The sequence below is a fragment of the Ostrinia nubilalis genome, chromosome 20 (genome assembly GCF_963855985.1).
Source record: "Ostrinia nubilalis chromosome 20, ilOstNubi1.1, whole genome shotgun sequence".
NCBI lineage: Eukaryota > Metazoa > Arthropoda > Insecta > Lepidoptera > Crambidae > Ostrinia > Ostrinia nubilalis.
Window position 1 is genome coordinate 12,771,457 of NC_087107.1, and position 20,222 is coordinate 12,791,678.

General features: G+C 36.7%; 2 protein-coding genes across 3 annotated transcripts; both read right to left on the bottom strand.

Moving 5' to 3' along the window:
* Nucleotides 1-96: 96 nt before the first annotated feature.
* LOC135081680 (venom protease-like) lies at nucleotides 97-19,379 on the bottom strand. Of its 2 annotated transcripts, none has more exons than XM_063976465.1 (10): nucleotides 19,121-19,379; nucleotides 10,801-10,958; nucleotides 4,947-5,064; nucleotides 3,402-3,503; nucleotides 3,179-3,302; nucleotides 2,585-2,742; nucleotides 1,398-1,517; nucleotides 1,091-1,178; nucleotides 443-536; nucleotides 97-333 (listed from the first exon to the last, which is right to left on the bottom strand). In XM_063976465.1, exons 1-10 carry the CDS (start codon nucleotides 19,173-19,175, stop codon nucleotides 181-183), a joined length of 1,170 nt encoding a protein of 389 aa, XP_063832535.1. In that variant the 5' UTR covers nucleotides 19,176-19,379; the 3' UTR covers nucleotides 97-180. The 2 variants fall into 2 exon arrangements, with proteins under 2 accessions (XP_063832535.1, XP_063832536.1); XM_063976466.1 differs by lacking the exon at nucleotides 19,121-19,379 and adding an exon at nucleotides 11,065-11,450.
* LOC135081685 (venom protease-like) lies at nucleotides 11,790-16,765 on the bottom strand. Its single transcript, XM_063976473.1, has 7 exons — nucleotides 16,646-16,765; nucleotides 15,564-15,687; nucleotides 15,285-15,442; nucleotides 14,977-15,096; nucleotides 14,429-14,516; nucleotides 12,253-12,346; nucleotides 11,790-12,128 (listed from the first exon to the last, which is right to left on the bottom strand). The coding sequence occupies exons 1-7, from the start codon at nucleotides 16,683-16,685 to the stop codon at nucleotides 11,976-11,978; spliced, it is 777 nt and encodes a 258-aa protein (XP_063832543.1). The 5' UTR covers nucleotides 16,686-16,765; the 3' UTR covers nucleotides 11,790-11,975.
* Nucleotides 19,380-20,222: the final 843 nt, after the last annotated feature.

Below are 20,222 nucleotides of genomic sequence, written 5' to 3' on the forward strand. Positions count from 1 at the left end.
CATATGTACACTTTAACGTGACTCACACTGTATAGGTTCAAACACAAAGTAAGTAGGTAAAATTATGTGGCAGGTTTTGTTTTATCAAAAAAAGACTAGGTATTAGTAATTTCCTTTAATTCGGGATGCAAACTGGCGATCCTCGAATGTCGAATCGGCAGTCCAAAAGCGATTTAGGTACTACAGGTTCTCCCCTAGCACTTTCTGGCGTATCCAGGGCATGAAGTGGGTGACGTTGGTGAGCACACCCACGAAGGGTCCCTCGCCGCATCTGTACCCGTAGGAGATGACCCCGAGCTGGTAGTAGAACGTGCGGTTGAATTCTTGTACCTTCTGCAATATGATATAAATTATAATGTAACTGATCAACTGTGGTACTATGGGAAAAAAGTCGTTCTTTCTAGCGACGTTGGGGAAATACGGAATAGCTATAACAACTTACATATTCAGCAACCAGCGGCCCTCCGCTGTCCCCGTTACACGAGTCGTGTCTCAAATGGTGGTCACCAGCGCAGAAGACACGTTCATCTATCTTTCTAAAAAATACAAAAAGTAAAATATATTACTTTGACACGATTCCCCAATAATTCAAAATCACAACTCTTTTAAAAAGACTTCATTGTGGTCTTAAAAACTTAAGTATTTTTAAATTATCCGTAAATTAAGATTTTTAGTTGCATTTTAAAAAAAAAGTAGTTATATTGAGTTGACAAAATAGTGACGTCTCTCGCTTGTATTGCCCATAGTATTGCCATAATTATAGACTAAGAGCTGGTGAACGCCAGACCTTCATTTTATAAAAACTGAAAGTTTGTCAGCATTATGCTGATATGCTCCCAATATAGGATAAATTGTTGGTGAATCATGAAGTTTAGGTCATCCTGGCTTTGGCAGCTATCCTAAAAACACTGTCTGGCAAGGAGTTGGAACTGATAAAACTGTCTGGCTGATGTGGAAACAACTTCTAATCATTGCCCAAATATTATACATAAGAATCAGTTTTTATGGTATAACGTAAGTAGAATTACAGTCTATTGAATATACAGAAAAGCCACCATAAAAGTTAGGCTTAGATATTTTGTTAAAATACCTTGTTGAGCTCTCGTACAGTTTCTTGCATTCGTCAGTAGAAACAATATTCACATGTGCATATGCCAAGTATGTAGGTCTATCACGTTCTGCAAACAAATAATGTATTTGCCTATTGAAAAACATTTTTCATACGGAGTCCGCCATTGCATTTTTGTAACTTGTGATAACTTGGCACTGTTGTAACAAGTTTAAAATAATCTAGGTTATTTATAGCATCTTTTTTGAAATAGATATGTACTCTGTTATATTGCTAATATAAACTGCGTACTGCTGTATAAGCTGCGTAAAGTTGTACCTAAACTTACTTTCCGGTGCTTCACCCCAGCCAGCCACAAATGTACCCTTATGAGTAAAGAAATCAAAACGAGGCAAAACCTTCTTTTTAGTGTCCAACGGCAAGCATATGGGACCGATGTGATGTTCTTCTGTAATAAAAATGGTCATTACTTTTTTTACTTTATTCAGAAACTCAACAGCTATAAATATTAAATTTTTCTAGTAATTTTTTATGACGGAAATGGACACCACTTACGACGTACTGTTTTTAAGAATATTTCTAGTGTAAAAAATAACATTTTAGGTATAACTAGCGGCCGCCCGCGACTTCGTACGCGTGGATCCCGTTTTACCCCCTTCATCTATCTTACGCGGTTTAGATTTTTTCATACAAATGTTTTTTCCCGCTAACTCCCGTTCCCGTGAGAGTTTTGCAATATCCTGTTGTAACTAAGCTTTAAATTTACTAAGGTACCTGCATGCCAAATTTCAAGCGTCTATCTTACGTGGCTTAGATTTTTTCATACAAATGTTTTTTCTCGCTAATTCCCGTTCCCGTAGGAATTTTGCAATATCCTGTTATAACTAAGCTTTAAGTTTACTAAGGTACCTGCTTGCCAAATTTCAAGCGTCTAACTAAAGCGGTTTAGATTTTTCATACAAAAGAATTTTCCCGCTAATGCCCGTTCCCGTGGGAATTCCTAAGTATCCTATAACCAGCCCAGGAGTATGAAGAATAATTGTACCAAGTTTCGTTAAAATCCGTCGAGTAGTTTTTGTTTCTATAAGGAACATACAGACAGACAGACAGACAGACAGACAGACAGACAGACAGACAGACAGACAGACAGACAGACAGACAGACAAAAATTTTACTGATTGCATTTTTGGCATTAGTATCGATCACTAATCACCCCCTGATAGTTATTTTGAAAATATATTTCATGTACAGAATTGACCTCTCTACAGATTTATTATAAGTATAGATAATTATGAAGTCCATAAAATGAAGTTTAAAATAAAATAAGAATAATGGTCACAGCTATTGTAACATATTAAATAATTAGTTATTAATAATAGCGCAGTGTAAAATGTCTTTTAAAAGCAAAAAAAATATACACTGAATATTGAAGAAAAACTCGCCAATTTCATACTTTAACTATTAAAAAGTCCTGACCGAAAGCTGTATTTTTAACTTAAATTAGATCATTCTTACCCTTAAAGTTAATGCTTCCATCCAACACAACTATGGCTATGTCATTTTGGAATTTAGAATACAGATCATGGGGTATTTTGTTCTTGATGTAGAAGTCTATGGGCTGCGCGTCTTTCTCTTCGGAAGCCAAATCGAGCTCACCCACCCGTACCACATGCCTGATGGAGAAATAAGAATAAAAGTTAAGCACCCTAGTATATTTTATTTTCTTATTTCATCTTTTACAGATATAATAATAGCGTGACGTTTGCGTAAGTACAAGCCTTTCAACACTTCAATGTATCGATAGTCAATTTGGCACCGTCGCGTTGGGAGACTGTAGCACTGCCCAGGTCTCAATCGAATTGAAGGCTTTCTCATAGTCCAGGCAGAGTGGCTGATTATACTCCTCGGTCTTCTGTATAATCTGCCGTAGCGTATGTATTTGGTCTATGGTTACTAAAGCCTTTTCGAAAGTCGTGGAGCCTGCGAGCGAGACGATTCGTAATGACTCGAAAACAGCTTGTAGACATGGATCAAGTGAGATGGGTCTATAGTTCTTCAACAAGGTTTTGATGATGAGTAAGGATTAATTTGATACTTTCTGAGACTCACAGAGATTTTGAGATGCAGTGTGCAGCAGTGAGGACGTGCTTCTCTGTAATCACCGATCCTCCGCACTGCCACAGCACGTCGGAGTTCACTTTGTAGCCCAGCAGCGCCATGTAGCGAGACATATCTGTCAACATTAATTTAAAGTCCCAGAATTACTAATATACTAAAATTCCCGGGACATCGACACACGAGACAGGGACCCAAACCTTACTAGACTACTTACCACGCAATAGTACGGGTATACCGTTTGCTATCACATACATGAATCCAAGTTTTTGTTCTTTGTCGGTTACTTTGCGGATTGTACTCAAAACACGGCTTTTATCTGTAACAAAATAATAAAAATCTTCTTTTTCATACTCACAAGAGAAAGAACTGAAATCTACGGTTCAAAATTTACCGTCACCTACTCTAAATATCAATCATGATATAACTATACAACGTGATCCTCTCTAGGACCACTTCAAAGAATCGAAAGCCATTAACACCTTTGCTGCGGCAGTAACTTTCTAATACTTTCCATTTCTTCGGTACAAGGTCATTAAACCTGGTATTAAAACTTACATTATGGCGGCACAAGGCTTAAAGACCTTGTAATATTTAAGATATATTAATTTTATTTTTGGCTTCATGTTAATAGATATTGTGTTTTTTTTCTTTGAAAATTAATAATAATGCATTTATTGACATACATCTGAAGGCGTTCGTGAATAACTTGTTTAGTATAAAAATTATAGCTATATTCAAAATACAAGGCTTATGCACCCTGTGCCGCACTGAAGTAGGAAAGTCTGGTGGGTATTCTAGGGATGTGAAATACAAATATCGATAGTTTAAATTAAGTTTTAATAAAATTTTAACAAAGTAACAAACAAAGATGTTGTAATAATTTAGTCTAAATATTTTACAAATAAGATATACGTGCATAAATACTTAAATAAGCTATATTTAAAGAAAACATATTATTTAAGAACATTTAGTTACAACTTCAAATGTTTGTCACGAAAAACATTATTTAAATTAGCAATAAATCGTGTAGCAAATTAAATTATAATCAATTTGCAGTTTTGATTTTGTTTGTTTCTCTTGACGCCATGTCGACATGTGCGTTTCTTACGAATGCGAGGCAACACTGGCTGCACGTAGCTAGCGTGGGGTGCGGTACCAGGTGCGCAGGGTACAAGGTGCTTCGACCTGGTTTCGCATTGTGAAGACATTTTATTAATTCCGTGCGGTACCAGGTCTAAAAACCTGGTATTAAGGTAGGTACATCATTGGATTCTATTTTAAGAATACATCATAGATATATATTTATCACTTTCCTACACCGGACCCAATTGAAGTTATGCCTTACGCACGACAAGGAAGACTATAATTTTCTTAGCCGCACGGTAAGCGAGACGTACACAAGGTCTATAGACCTGGTTTCGCACTCAACGTGTTAAACATTTTTTTCAATTCAACAATAATTTTACTAATTATTTTTTCATACAAACCATGTAAAACACCTTTATTCAAGTAAAACATATCAATGTCACATTATTTTAAATTAAATAAACTAACATAACTCGGTCCACATACACAGAATAAGTTAGGTACATACAGTCGAACATGGAACCTCCTTTTTTGAAATCGGTTAAACATTCGTCGCCGACGGCGGCGCCTTTTTTTGTAAAACTATGCAGGAGAGCAAAGAACGATTTAGTACCTTCTTCTCGAAATAAGCAAATAATGATTAAATCCACGTATGAAAGTTGTTGTACTATACCAGTCCTCCCGCAGACGTCGTGGCCGGGGAAGGAGTCGACGTATAAGTCCTGGTCCTCCTCGTTTAGTTTGAAATCTATCAATGGTGGTGGGACCACAGGGTCCACAGGGCAGCAGACCTGCAAGCATAATGGGATTTCAGTTTATTTCTGTAGCTTTTGATTTTATTGTAACATCGTTTTAGGGTTCCGTAAATTTGAAAATGGAACTCTTGTAAGACACAACTATAAAGTGTTGTGTATTGTGAATTATCTTACAGATTATCCTGTTTTCGCCTCCGAGATTTATTTTACCGTGTAGTACCCCTGTACGACAAGCCAATCCGCACACAATATTCAGCGTAGTAGTAGTAAAAAACAAAAGAGCGGGCAACCCCACCCCTACCACGCTGTGGGCTCGGTGTCCGAGCGGTCTCATTCCTTTGTGCGCACGCGCAGCGACCGCACGCAGTATAAGAAAAATACTTAAGTGACGTCACCAGGACGTTTTTACCGACAAAAAAAACGTAATTATTTTAAGTTGTACAGTGAAGTGACAAGAATTAGACCCAACACAAGGTTGGTTGTAACAACGATTTTGTGCAAGTGCTCGTACATTTTTATTATAAGCGTTGTGACACGACGCGTGACTTTGACCCATTTTTAGCTCCAAGTTAACACGCGATGTTAACCAGTAGCCATTTTTTTGCTCCGAGGTAATGCGAGATGTTACCCAGTAGCCATTCTTTTGCTCCGAGGTAATGCGAGATGTTACCCAGTAGCCATTTTTTGCTCTAGCGAGTTAATACGAGATATTAACCAGCAACCATTTTTTAATCGGTCATTTTTTGCGGGTCATTTTTTAACCAGTAGCGTTAATACGAGATATTAACCGGCAGCCACTTTATGTTCGGTTATTTTTTAACCAGTAGCCGTTTTTGCTCTTGCGAGTTAAAACGAGATATTAATCACCGAGATAGCCAGGTATTGTAATATTATTCACTTTTACGAGTTAAGTAACTTTTTTTTTTTCGGCCATTTTTAAAAAAGCCGCAAAAACATAACATAATGAGCTCATACAGAAAAATGTTGCGTTTGTACGAAACTACCCACATCAAGAGCTTGCCTTCTTGGCCTTACACCTTATGAAGCATCAACCGTCTTGGAGCCTGATGGCGCCGCGGACGCACTCGCCCCAGTCGAGCCTCCGCCTGCCCTTATAACGACCGATGACCCTGTGGCCGTACACATTGTTCAATGCTACAAAGGGTAACTGAATAATTTTTGTTGTTTGGTATTTTTACCTATACATTACACCAATCGATATTGGTCTAAATAGAAAAGGATTCTTTTTCAATATGAAACAAGGTTCTGAATAAGTCTTGTGATTGCGCAAAAGCTAGTAAGAAAGAAATAAGTATCAGATCAAAATTCAAAGTGCATTTATGTAGATTCATTACTTGCTATTATAAGGTCAGAATTAAAGTTCCTAAATTAACCTTCGGCCGGTTTGTTGACCGAACCGAGTCGAAGTGGAAATAAATGTCTACTTTATGAAGTATGACAATGTCGTTTTTTCTATGCAACGACTCGTATTAACTGACATCGTGATTGTGAGTACTTATCAGTCTCACATTTTCTTGTTGGAAACCCACAAAGATCTTTCTACATTTCCGGTCGGTCGACCAATTACATCGACGATCGACAACTATAACTCATTATAATCCTCTAAAACGGGAAAAGAGGTATTTATTTGATATGACAACTAATCCAGGCTGCTGCACTGAATATATAATTTAAGCTTTAGCCGTTCGCATAACTGTGTGAATCGAGGCTTTATACAGAGGCCGTACCGACAAGCTACGCCCTGCTGTATGGTATTATGGGCTAAGTAAGACCTATCACCCGCCCGCGGCGCAACCACGCCGCCTTCCACAAGCGCAGGCGCCTTTATTTACGCCGCAGCGCCGCGCCGCCGCCGCCGCATGCCCAGCGCTGCCAGCGCAACGCGGGAAGCGCCATTAAAGACCGACCAGAACACCAAGGTAACCCGCGTCCCTAGAACACGCGAGATCTATGTACAGGTATGTGCTGGCCGCTTAAAATATTTTTATGTTAAATGCAATGTACCTAATATCCGGTTACAGAATTTATTGTACCGAGATACCTATTCGATTCCCGATTCGAACCCAGATGTTTTTTTTCATAATCATCATAACCATGCGAGTAAACATATTTAATTATACATAACAAATAATTATACACGTCGGCGCAGAGACGTTGATATTAAGAATATTCTTAATCGCATCCGTCGACACGAGTACATTCTGAGATTACCCACCTGTTAAAAAAAAAAAAAAAAAAAAAAAAAAAAAATGTTCCTGGATGGTTGACTTAGATAGCGTTTATATAAGATGCCAAACAAAGTTTATGTGGTTTAATCACTTCAAAAGGGATGATATTTTAACCACAATTAAACTTTTAACAAAAGATTTATTTATGGTTTAAAGAAACTTATTAATATATTTTTATTACATAAACACGATAGCCACTGAAAAGCAAATAGAATTATGGTCTTATTTTAACGCATGTTTGTTTTGTATATGAACAAACAGGCAACATTTTTTGTTTGTCTCTTTGCGGCCTTTCTTTAGCCCTTAATATTTTTACAAAGTTTTTTATTTTATTTTTTAATTCATGACGTCTCACCAGCTTGTATCTATAAATAATAGATAAAATCTAAGAGCTTCCTTAAACTGTATCGGTATCGGTACATAAGATGACGTTATTTTTTCTTGTATTGGAAAAACATTATTATGTAGGTTTGTACCTACTAATCAATGTTTGATTAATGCTAATAATACTATTATTGATAGTCTTACAAAGTAAGGCTTCATCGTCACCATTATTATCTAATTACTAAAAAAAAAAAAAAAGGTCAATTTTAACTCCATGTTCTGTTTTAGAATTGGTTCGTATAAATTATCTATATATATAAAAGAAAGTCGTGTTAGTTACTCCACTTATAACTCAAGAACGGCTGAACCGATTTAGCTGAAAATTGTCAGGGAGGTAGTTTAGAGCCAGGAGAAGGACATAGGATACTTTTTATCCCGTTAGAAATAAAAAAAGTCTGCTTATTTATTGCCATTAGGGCGGAACAAAGTTCGCCGGGTCAGCTAGTTTATGTATAACGTTAGAATTCTCATAAGAAGAGATGCGACATCATGAAATACATTGAATCATTTCTTATCTTGCTAAATCTTTTAGACAAGCAAAGTATCTTATTATGCGTTAAAGCGATAATAACTATGCCTTTATAAATATAACACAATAATAATTACACTGTAATCAATGTAATAGAAAATTATTGATGCATTAAAAAAGAATTCGGGCCGCTTGTAATAACAACCGGACTAGTGGACTTTGGTCAGTCGAAGAACGAACCGACCATAAAAAATAAACTATGTATTATGTAGGTACCTACCAGTACTACCACTACTTGTAACCTTTAGTTAAGGACATTTTTTAATAATACCAAAAAATAATGCGATTTTATTTTACGAATCGATGACGCTGCCACAAACTCATAATAATGAACGAGTCTTTCTTCCCTTTCTATGAAGTATAAATTGAGAATTTATTAGTATTTTTTTATTTCTTCTTTGCATGATCATAAAAATTCAATCATCACAATACTGAAGCTGACTGAATCAAGGTGTCTGAATAAAGACACGGAGTAGGAGCTTGGTTTAATATTGTCTCAGAAAATGTTAGACGCTTTGGTTTTAGTACATGACATAAACCTATTTTTTGTTTCTTGAACTTTGTTTGATATTTAGTCATAATTCATATTTTATCGTCTGGCGTAGAGATTTCTACACGATTAACATGAATTAATTCCAATTAATTCGCCTTAGAATGGCGACCTTTTTTTTTAGACGTCAATACGATTTTCACTAAAAAAAAAAAAAAAAAAAATTGAATGCTGGGGCAACAGGTACATCAGTAGTACCATATTGCCCATTTAAGCTTACCTTTCCTTGGCAGTGAGTTTTGTATTTGGCAGTCGTGGATCAAACAAAACGTACCAGACTCCGGTATACACTCCGCAAATAATAAATAAATATCCTTCCTTGGACATTACACTACGCTTCTAGTCCCAAACTAAGCAAAGCTATGGGTCCTAGACAACGGATATAAACGTACTTAAATACCGTTTTTATATACATAAGTACATATTATACATAGTAACACCTAGACCCATCACAGAAATTAAATTGTATCAATTCAATTTCTGCCCGGCCGGGGATCGAACCCGGGACCTCTCGGCATAGTAGTCCGTTTCGAAACCACTACACCAAATGACTGACAAATAAATATTTTTACAATGCTCAATTACATCATTGTACCTAGTTTACTCGATTTTCTTAGCATTATCTAAAGTCGGGTGCATCCTATAATAACATTAAATAACCACCGCTTATCAATATCGTTAGTGAAATTATAATTTATTGAAATATATAATTATTTAAATAAATATTATAATTTATGGGTCAGGTTTCAAGAATCAAAAGATTGCTATTAAAAGGTGCTATTAAATAGAAACCAAACTTTTTCCTCGCAACAGTGTTACTTGGAATCCAAATTAATACTGTTTTGGAATACTGGTCAAACTGTATCCAAATAAAGTAATAAGTTTTAATTAACCACATTATGTTTTACAACAATCAGAGTGTTAGCCTTGCAGTCACTGTGATCGATTCGGTGTTAACCACTACCGTCGTCAAGCTCAGTTCTGAGATGAAACTGGATAAATATAGGAAAGGAGTGTCGACACGAGGGTGTTCGGCCCACACAGCACGCGACACGCGGCATTATTGCCTGCGATTTGCGCCGCTGTCAACGTTGACACAATTAGCCAGTGTGCTGGATAGACAGGATGCTCTGTCAACTGTCTTGGCAACTTTTTACAATCAGTAGTCGTACTTAACAGTTAATAGAAGTACAAATAAATGTATCTAATAATACTCTATAATGAACAAAATCTTGTTGAGACCGTGATACTTGTTATTGTTATGAATAAGTGATGCAATACGATTATTAATACAAAAATATTGCTTTATTATGTATTTAGTACATTGACATTTACTCTCTTAACCATTTAACATGGACATTGATCCATGCTCTAAACATCTACACGGTAAAATAAATCTCGGAGGCGAAAACAGGATAATTATATGATCAAACGAACTTACCAAGTGAAGTTCGATCTGAATTATCCTGTTTTCGCCGAAGAGATTTAAGGTCCCTCCCAACCCGAAGATTTCTATATCTTCTTCCCTAGAGGTAAACGTCAATGTCATCTCTTCTCTAAATATAATGAGACCGCTCGGACACCGAGCCCACAGCGTGGTAGGGGTGGGGTTGCCCGCTCTTTTGTTTTTTACTACTACTACGCTGAATATTGTGTGCGGATTGGCTTGTCGTACAGGGGTACTACACGGTAAAATAAATCTCTTCGGCGAAAACAGGATAATTCAGATCGAACTTCACTTGGTAAGTTCGTTTGATCATATAATTATCTTAGCTTTAACTGCCGAAACACAACAATGCAGTTTAAAATAGACTAAGAGCTAGTGAACGCCAGAGCTACGTCATTTAATAAAAGCTGAAAGGTTGTCTGTCAGCGTATGCTCCCAATATAGGTTAGATTGTTGGTGAATCATGAAGTTTGGAAGTACCCTCAAATGATTGTCTGGCAAGAAGTTTGAACTGTCAAAACTATCTGGCTGATGAGGAAACAACTTGTAATCATTGTCCAAATACTATACATAAAAATCTGTTTTTATGGTTCAGGGGAAGGGTAAGGAATACCTTAACATTCCTCACGTCCAAGCCGCACCGCCTCTCCGCGGTGAGCTGCAGGCCCTCCTCCGTAGAGGAGGTGTTCTTCAGCAGGGCCACGTATTGCTCGCACGCGGGCAGTGGCACGCACTCCCCCTCCACACCTCTTATTTCGCATTTTTCTGGCTCTAAAATAATTACAATGAAAGATATTAAGAAGAGTGGTTTCCATGCATTTAAAGTTCCTTTTTCATTCTCCAACTCGATTTTAATCAGAAAATATTAATCACTCACCGGCTAAAGAACTTCGCAAATACACCACAAGCAACACAAACAATAACTCGGCCATGTTTGTTTGGCCGCGTCTAGATTTCACAAAATTAGACACAAAAATGAATTTATTAAACACATCTTCACACTTGGACAAGGTCGACAACTGAACTCACGAGATTATTATCATAACAGTTTATTGTTGAGCTTTTTTATTTTGTAATCAAAATGTATCCTTAAAGGAACCTTTACACAGATACTAGATTAGGCAGAGTTCACACTAGTATAAGCTGTCGGCTTTATTAAATAGCTTGTGTTTTTGTAGCTCCATGGTTATTTTTGTTATTCCTGCCGTTACAAAATCGGTAGGTGCTTACTCGTATCTCCCAGGGAAAACATGGACTCATGGTTCATCCCCGACCGGATGAACCTTTAAAGTAGGCGCACACCGTTGATTTTTCGTCGGCCGATAGTTTAGTCGGGCAGTTGATCAGTATGGGCATGTATGGGAGTGCGCACACTACGCCGATTCGATTTGGCCGATTCTTCATACAATTTTAAATCGGGCACAACTATCAGCCAACTAAAAATCAACGGTGTGCGCCTACTCTTAGCTAGAGTCGGCAACTACCTAGGGTTCGATGGAAATATTTATTTATTTATTTAAAGACTTTATTGCACACACATAACAATGTTCCGTACAAAAAGGTACAATATATTGGTAAGGTTCAACAAAGTAAGATGTGGTATTTATTTATTTATTTATTTATTCATTTTCAATAACATATTCAGCACATACAGATATACATGCATTCATACATTGACCCTGTAAGGGTGGTAGATTTTTTTTATTTTTTTAAAAAGAGTAGGTATTAAAAATTTCCGCTAATCCGGGGTGCGAACTGGCGTTCCTCGAATGTCAAATCGGCAGTCGGCTACAAGTTCTCCCCTAGCACTTTCTGGCGTATCCAGGGCATGAAGTGGGTGACATTGGTGAGCACACCAACGAAGGGTCCCTCGCCACATCTGTACCCATAGGAGATGACCCCGAGCTGGTAGTAGAACGTGCGGTTGAATTCTTCCACCTTCTGCAATATGATATAAATAATAATATAACTGAACATCTGTGGGTAGTTACTATGGCAAAAAACATACTTAAGCTGTTCTTTCTGGCGTCTTTTGGTAAATACGGAATAATAAGTAACAGCTTACATATTCAGCAACCAGCGGCCCTCCGCTGTCCCCGTTACACGAGTCGTGTTCTAATTCGGAGTCGCCGGCGCAGAAGACACGGCCGTCTATCGTTCTATAAAGTAAAATTAAATAAATAATAAAGTGTACTGGACAATACCAGTTGCTGTCACGGGTACAAACAATACAGTGTGAGTCACGTTAAAGTGTACATATGAAAATAGATGAAACTAGACCTATTTTTATCGACAAAAAAGAGGTCGAAAAAATTTTGAGATTTTTTTTAAATTTTTATATAATTTTTTTTCTTCCAATTACCTATTGTAAAGAAAACGTAATAACTTTTAAACTAAGCGGTATATCCTGATAAAATAAAAACAGTAATAATGCTAAATAACAGGCGATACTAAAAAAATACATAAAATACACAAAAAATGCCAACAAATAATAAAAAATGATACTTTTTGAAAAAAATCTGCTTAAAAATTCGTATGTTTTTGGTTATTTGATAAAGTTCTCAAAAAAATGCCCCTATAACAGGTGGTTTTTATTACTTTGTATTGTTCCCTATCGTATTATCTTTGTAAAACCAAAAATCGCATGTCTCTATCCCTATCACAACATTTGCTATGATCGTTTGAACAAAGGCCTGCCACAACATTATTCTCCGCTACAGGTAGAGACAATTGTAATTTTAACTAAAATGCTTATTTCACTTCGAAATCTTTTGTTTTTATTTGCAATCTAACTTGTCTTTATCAAAATTAAAAATCTAGAGCCATTTTCAGTTTCGTTATTAACGAAGCGAAGCTTTGAATGGCGCGCCCGGAGAGGCTTAGTTCAAACGATCATTGCAAACGTTGTGATAGGGATAGAGACATGCGATTTTTGGTTTTACGAAGGTAATACGATAGAAAATAATACAAAGTAATAAAAACTACCGGTTATAGGGGCATTTTTTTGAGAATTTTATCAAATAACCAAAAAAACACGAATTTAAAAGCAGATTTTTTTCAAAAAGTATCATTTTTTATTATTTGTTAGCCTTTTTTGTGTATTTTATGTATTTTTTTAGCATTGCCTGTTATTTAGCATTATTACTGTTTTTATTTTATCAGGATATACCACTTAGTTTAAAAGTTATTAAGTTTCCTTTAAAATAAGCTATTGAAAAAAAAAAATTCTATAAAAAATTAAAAAAAAAATCTCAAAAATTTTTTGACCTCTTTTTTTTCGATAAAAATAGGTCTAGTTTCATCTATTTTCATATGTACACTTTAACGTGACTCACACTGTATAGTAATATTATACATACTGTACGCGCCAGCATTAAAACCTCAAACAATTCAAACTCATGTTGTTACACTATTCTCTATCACCCACTCTGACAGTCCTTTTCCCTATCCTCTCCCTTCCACCTTCAGTCTCGCTCTCGCATTGCAACGCGCCTACCTATCTGGGTGCAAAATAAACCAAACTCGAATAACTCCTCTCGCGCGCTAAAACCAACCCAATAAAAATTCAAGTGTTTGTGAAGTGAAAGAAGAAAAAAACGACAAAGCTTGGACCGTCCTGCGGAGTCTGCTATATCGAAGGTATCCCATCCCAATCCTATCCCAAATCTCCTACACATACCAGGAGCATAAGTTTATTGTATTTTTGAGTAGGTACCTGCTAGGTATTTAAATATAATTTATCAGTAATTTAGTTTCTCTAGTAATCTCAGATCATGTAGTAATGCTCTGTTCAGAATATCCAGGCCTGTGTAAGGTTCTATCCCGAAGAGAACGACAGTGGGCCCACTACTCGTCCTTGGGGGACGCTATCTGCCTTTTTATAGCTATAATGAATGATATTCCATGTAAATTCTTGACAGTATGAATTCGATTGACTGATGATGATATTTACTTCAAAATTATTGCCAAATAGGTAGTTTTTCCATCAGTTACGATTCTTCCGTAGTGGTATAAAAAAGGTTCGTGACAAAGTCGAAAGCTACCTAAAATTCCTTTTAAGACTTGAGTGAAATAGTAAAAGCCCAGCTAGGCAGCAATTAGCTATTTTCAAAAATGTATTTACAGAGTAAACGTGCTCCATCTACGGGTACAACTTTCAGGAAAGGTCGAGATCAAACGGATAGTACCTAGTACCTACATATTGAAAGGTTGGGTGTTTAGAAGTTTCGTTGAAAGTATACCTTGTTGGGCTCTCGTACAGTCTCTTGCATTTGGCAGTAGGAAAAATATTCACATGTGCATATGCCAGGTATGTAGGTCTCTCACGTTCTGCAAAGAATAATTATAGTTGTCTTTATTAACTAAGATATTTCTTTATACTCACTGAGCCCGTCATTGCACTTTTGTAACTTGAGCTAACTAATAAATAAAGAATTAGTTGGCATCTATAAAAACTCATAAAACTCATTTATTTATGCAAGTAGGCTTTTAAGAAGCACTTTACACGTCCCAGTATTAACCCTACCACTGCTTCAGGACAATAAATAGGCCAGTGCTGAGAAGAAGCAGCGCAAGAAACTCAGTCACTATTTGTCAGCCTCTTTTTCAAAGGTTTACAGACTTTAGTATACATAGTTATAAAAATATTTATGCACGTATAATAAGGTTACAATAATCTAGATTATTTTTGGCATATTTTTAAATAGGTAGGTCAAGGGTCAGGCCAAGCAGTCAATATAAACTGCTACAGTATTGATGAAGTAAGTAGGTAGGTACGTAATAAACTTACTTTCCGGTGCCTCGCCCCAGCCAGTCACAAATGTACCCTTATAATTATAATAATTATACTTTGGCAACACCTTCATTTTATTGTCAAACGGCAGGCATATGGGGCCAACATGATGTTCTTCTGTAATAAAAAAATATACACTCAAATTGAGAACGTCCTCCATTTTTTTGAAGTTAGTTAAAAAATGCTCATTACTTGACAATATTGTCTTGATCGAATCCTTATATTATTTCTAATAAAATTATGATGTGTTTATGATTGAAATTGATATTGACTGAAAGCTATTTTATTGTTCTTAGATCACCTACCCTTGAATTTAATGCTTCCATCCAACACAACTATGGCTATGTCATTTTGGAATTTAGAGTACAGCTCATGGGGTATTTTCTTCTTGATGTAAAAGTCTATGGGTTGCGCGTCTTTCTCCTCTAAAGCCAAGTCGAGCTCACCGACCCGCACCACATGCCTGATGCAGACAAGGAAATAATATTTTAGCACCCTTATTTTTTATTGTCATCATTCACAGGCATAATATAATTTGATATACCATACTATGGTTTAATCCAAACATCTCCAAAGAAACTCACAGAGAAGTGGAGATGCAGTGTGCAGCCGTGAGGACGTGCTTCTCTGTGATCACCGATCCTCCGCACTGCCACAGCACGTTGGCGTTCACTTTGTAGCCCAGCAGCGCCATGTACCGAGACATATCTGTGAACATTTCAATTGAACTAATTTCAAATTCAACTATAACAAGAAATAGAAAAACTTGACCATCTCACCTGTAGCAAATTTAATAAGCTTTTTTTGGTTCATAGTGGTCATGTCACTAGGGCGCATAGTTTCCAAGGATTAAGCGAAAAACCTAAAAATAGTACCCACAAACCCCCTCTCCCCGCCGGCTCAACGGCTCAGGGCGGGGATTTTTTACATGTTCACCTCCTAACTACACTGGTCATCATAAAAATCGACCCTCCCGCGACAAACACTTTCAAACGTATGCATCCCCACTTCCCACCAATATTACTATACTATATTACCATTTAAAAGCCTAGTTCTAAACTTCATTTCATTAAAGGAAAGGTTTTTACCCCAAAAATGTGTCTGTAGAAGAATCCAGAGTCACTTCTTCAAAAAATAGGTAGTTACGCTTGAGCCAACTTTTATGGCTATAAAACTGTTAAGTTGGGATTAATTGCTATCCATCTGTTAAAGAGGACACGTGAGATTATTATTTGGTTTTATAACCATAAAAATTGGTCTAATTGATCCCAGAGGTGAGCCCAAAGTGAGGTCTTTTTTCAAGTTTTTCATGACACATTTATTGTTTATGTTAATCGTTTATTAGGAAATTAAATGTGTTTTTATTGGGCTTTCAAATAACACCAATATTGTTGGGGCACCATGATTGTGTCAGTAGAAACGAGTTTTCCTGTAAAACGTAGGTGGGCCGATTTTTGTGATGACCAGTGTAGTCTAATAAATAAAGTCCCGAAATCAGAAATTATGTTCCACGCGTTTCCCTCTTTAATGCTTTATTGACTGGATTATCTAGGATAGGAAGCAATAATATATTGGCGTGTAAATCCTTCGCAGTGATTTAACGATCTGAAGTTTGGTAGGGATTTCCCTAGTCTTCTATTTATTATGTAGAAATAATAAGACTTACCTCGCGAGATAACTGGTATACCGTTTGATATTACAAACATCCAACCACTTTTGATTTCTGATTCACTCAGTATGTGAACATTCTTGTCCTTACGATCTTTATCTGAAGGAAAATGAGATTAAAATCGTGACAATGTTTTTTGTGATTCCTAAAGAGCGAGGACTTCGAAATCTACAGGTATTTCTTTCTTGACTTACTTCTGATTCATTTCCACCTCGAACAAAACATTTTGTAAAACTAAACATGTAAGCTCATAAATAATTATGATCATGATTAAAGCTATTTACCTACAATAGTTATCTAAATCCTGCAAACAATAGGTGTGTCCTCTTTTCGTGAATAAAATATTACAAATAATGATGGTTGTTGTACTACCAGTCCTCCCACAGAGGTCGTGACCGGGGAAGGCGTTCACGTATAAGTCCTGGTCCTCCTCGTTTTGTTTGAAGCGTAACAAATTGGTTTGGACCACAGGGCAGCACACCTGCAAGTACGAGTATATGAGGTTTCGGGGGGCGTAGTGTGAGTTTACGTCAAACGCACTCGATGCCGACTGCGTTAAAAAGTGACATCTAAGGCACCACATAACTTTGACCGTAACTATAACGATAACCGGTGTATTTTGCATGGAGTTTGACAGATTTTTGACGTTTGTTAAAGTCAAAATAAGATGGTGCAACCCAGCCTAAATATATAAAAGGAGAAACTGACTGACTGACTGACATATGAACGCACAGCCTAAACGGCTAAACGTAGGCACTTGAAATTTTGAAGAGATGTAGCTTAGGTATTAGGTACCGTAGAGGTGCATTAAGAGAGGAATTCCCGAAATTCCCACGAGAACGGGAATTAGGGAAAATCATTTTGTATGAAAAATCTAAACCGCTTGAGTTAAACGCTTGAAATTTGGCATGCAGGTACCTTAGTAAACTTAAAGCTTAGTTACAACAGGATATTGCAAAATTCCCACGGGGACGGGAGTTAGCGGAAAAAAACATTTGTATGAAAAAATATAAACCGCGTAAGATAGATGAAGGGGGTAAAACGGGATCCACGCGTACAAAGTCGCGGGCGGCCGCTAGTTAAATGTATGACGTTTTCATACATTTTTTTAACGCGCTCACTAGTAGAGTACGTTTGATGAATTGATAGGTACTTTGTATGAAACTCCATACTACAACGCACACCGTAACGTAAACTCTTCGCCTCGCGGTCAATCAGGAGTCCACCCTACGTAAGCACCGTAACGTAAACGGATCAGGATTCAGGATCAACTCTGCTACGGGTGTACGGGTAAGGCCCGTGCGCGGCCCGTCGTAGGGTGGACGCCTGGCTGACCGCGCGGCGAAAGCCGATACGGTTACGATCCTCCTTATGGAATACCTTAGGTAGGGCTTAGGTAATACCTTAGCATTCTTCTCGTCCAAGCCGCACCGCCTCTCCGCGGTGAGCTGCAGGCCCTCGGCCGTGGAGGAGGTGTTCTTCAGCAGGGCCACGTATTGCTCGCACGCGGGCAGTGGCACGCACTCCCCCTCCACACCTCTGATTTCGCATTTTTCTGGCTCTAAAATAATTCCATCTAAGGTTACCTACGAGTATTAACCCCCTTACTAATAAAAATTAAACACTCGTTCAACAGTGGCTTAAAATGATGTTTATTAGGAAATGCCATTTGGATTGAAACATTATTAGTAAAGTATTGATAGTATGAAGAAATGGAAATCTCCGTTATTTCTCACCACAGCCTTTATTTTTTATATTTTTAGTAAACAATTTTCGGTTCATATTCAAAGCGTGGTTACTTGCCTCTTTAGTTTTTTAACTAAGAGAAAAATTACTTATTTATTTTGATAATATAGAAAAGCAACAAATCATTTCAATTTTTTTATCGCAATATTGCGTAGGTTTGCGTACCTAAATCGAAACAGAATGTGAAACCACGTATACAGGGTGGAATTTTGATATGCCACCTGGAGGGAAAGTACTCTTAATATTGTAGATAGAAAATTTTTCTCAAAGAAAACATTCCTTTATTTTTGAAAAGAAATAGAATTGCATTCAAATATTTCCAAAAATGTTCTTGCGACACCCGGGAATCGAACCAACTAAAATCTGTTATAAATTACATCCTGTATTTTTATTGCATCGATCGTTAGGGTTAAGTAAGATGAAATCTTTCTAACAAACTTGATAAATCAAATGAAAGGAAATTCATGAAATCTTAAATTATTTTAGTTATTTATAAGAAATTGTACGGTATGGTGGTGAATTTTCGAAACATTTTCGGAAATCTGTGAATGCAGTTCTCTTTCTTTTCAAAAATAAAGGAATGTTTTCTTATAGTAAAATTTTCTATCTACAGTTTTAAGAGTACTTTCTCTCCAGGTGGCATTACAAAATTCCACCCTGTATATAAATACTTTTTATAAAATATCGTACAAAATCGAGATCCTTGTATTGAAATGTTTGACTTACCGGCTATAGAACTTTGCAAATACACCACAAGCAACACAAAAAAGAACACGGCCATGTTGGACCGCGTCTACGGTTCACAAAATCAGACACAAAAATGAATTTAGTTAGTTTTTTTAAAAAGAATCCTTGGACGAGGTCGACCACTGAACTCACAGGCTTATTATAATAATATGTATTCAGTTTTGTATTGACCACTAATATTATTAAATCAATCTTAAAAAAACCGGCCAAGTGCAAGTCGGACTCGCACACTGAGTGTTCCGTACAAACCTTAAAGGTAGGTAACCTACTATAGACTTGAATATTTGACGTGAATTTCAATTTAATACCTCTACGCGTTCATGAGAAAAGGAGTAGGTAGTACTTTAATTTTTTTTTAATTTATTTTATAAAATCTACTTACTACGTTTCTCGTTCAAATCAATTTTTGTTGGTAGTTTTCATGGTAATGTACAGTCGACATTAATATATTTTTTTTAGTTTCATCATTCTCTTATTTTAGAAGATAGAGTTACAACCGGAATCTATGGCAGAAACTTAGATGCAACTCAAAAGTAACAAGAAGTTGCAGTTTCGTTGCAATTGCGTTTCACCGTGTGTTCTGGGCCTTACACTCATTTTACCACTTTGGAAGTGTCTCTCGCGCAAACTATTCAGTTTAGAAAAAAATATATTAGAAACCTCAATATCATTTTTGAAGACGTATCCATCCATATTACCCCAACGGTTTGTTGAAAAAAAAATTTGAGTTTCAGTTCGAAAAGTATGGGGACCCCCAAAGTTTATTGCTTTGTTTCTATTTTTATGTAAAAATCTTAATGTGGTTCACATCTGCATACCAAGTTTCAACAATATTATATTATAGCTCTTATTATATACTCGTAGTTTCGGAAAAAAGTGGCTGTGACATACGGACGGACAGACAGACAGACATGACGAATCTATGTAGAAGGGTTTCGTTTTTTGCCATTTGGCTACGGAACCCTAAAGAGTCAAAGGTCACTGACTGACTCAGTCATCACGAAATTGCACTGCACTTTAGAACACAAAATAACACCAGATTTGTACACTTAAGTCCATTAAATATTAATATTGAAACCAT

Bases quoted from the DNA above. Each gene is read 5' to 3' on its own strand.
- LOC135081680 (XM_063976465.1), bottom strand. From the start codon at position 19,175: ATGGCCGTGTTCTTTTTTGTGTTGCTTGTGGTGTATTTGCAAAGTTCT. The intron at 3,504-4,946 runs GTATAGTACAAC...ATTTTGTTACAG, and splicing joins CGACGTCTGCGGGAGGACTG to ATAAAAGCCGTGTTTTGAGT. The intron at 334-442 runs GTAAGTTGTTAT...ATCATATTGCAG, and splicing joins GGCCGCTGGTTGCTGAATAT to AAGGTACAAGAATTCAACCG.
- LOC135081685 (XM_063976473.1), bottom strand. From the start codon at position 16,685: ATGTTTGTAATATCAAACGGTATACCAGTTATCTCGCGAG. The intron at 15,688-16,645 runs GTAAGTCTTATT...AAATGTTCACAG, and splicing joins TATACCAGTTATCTCGCGAG to ATATGTCTCGGTACATGGCG. The intron at 12,347-14,428 runs GTATACTTTCAA...TTTACTTTATAG, and splicing joins CTGTACGAGAGCCCAACAAG to AACGATAGACGGCCGTGTCT.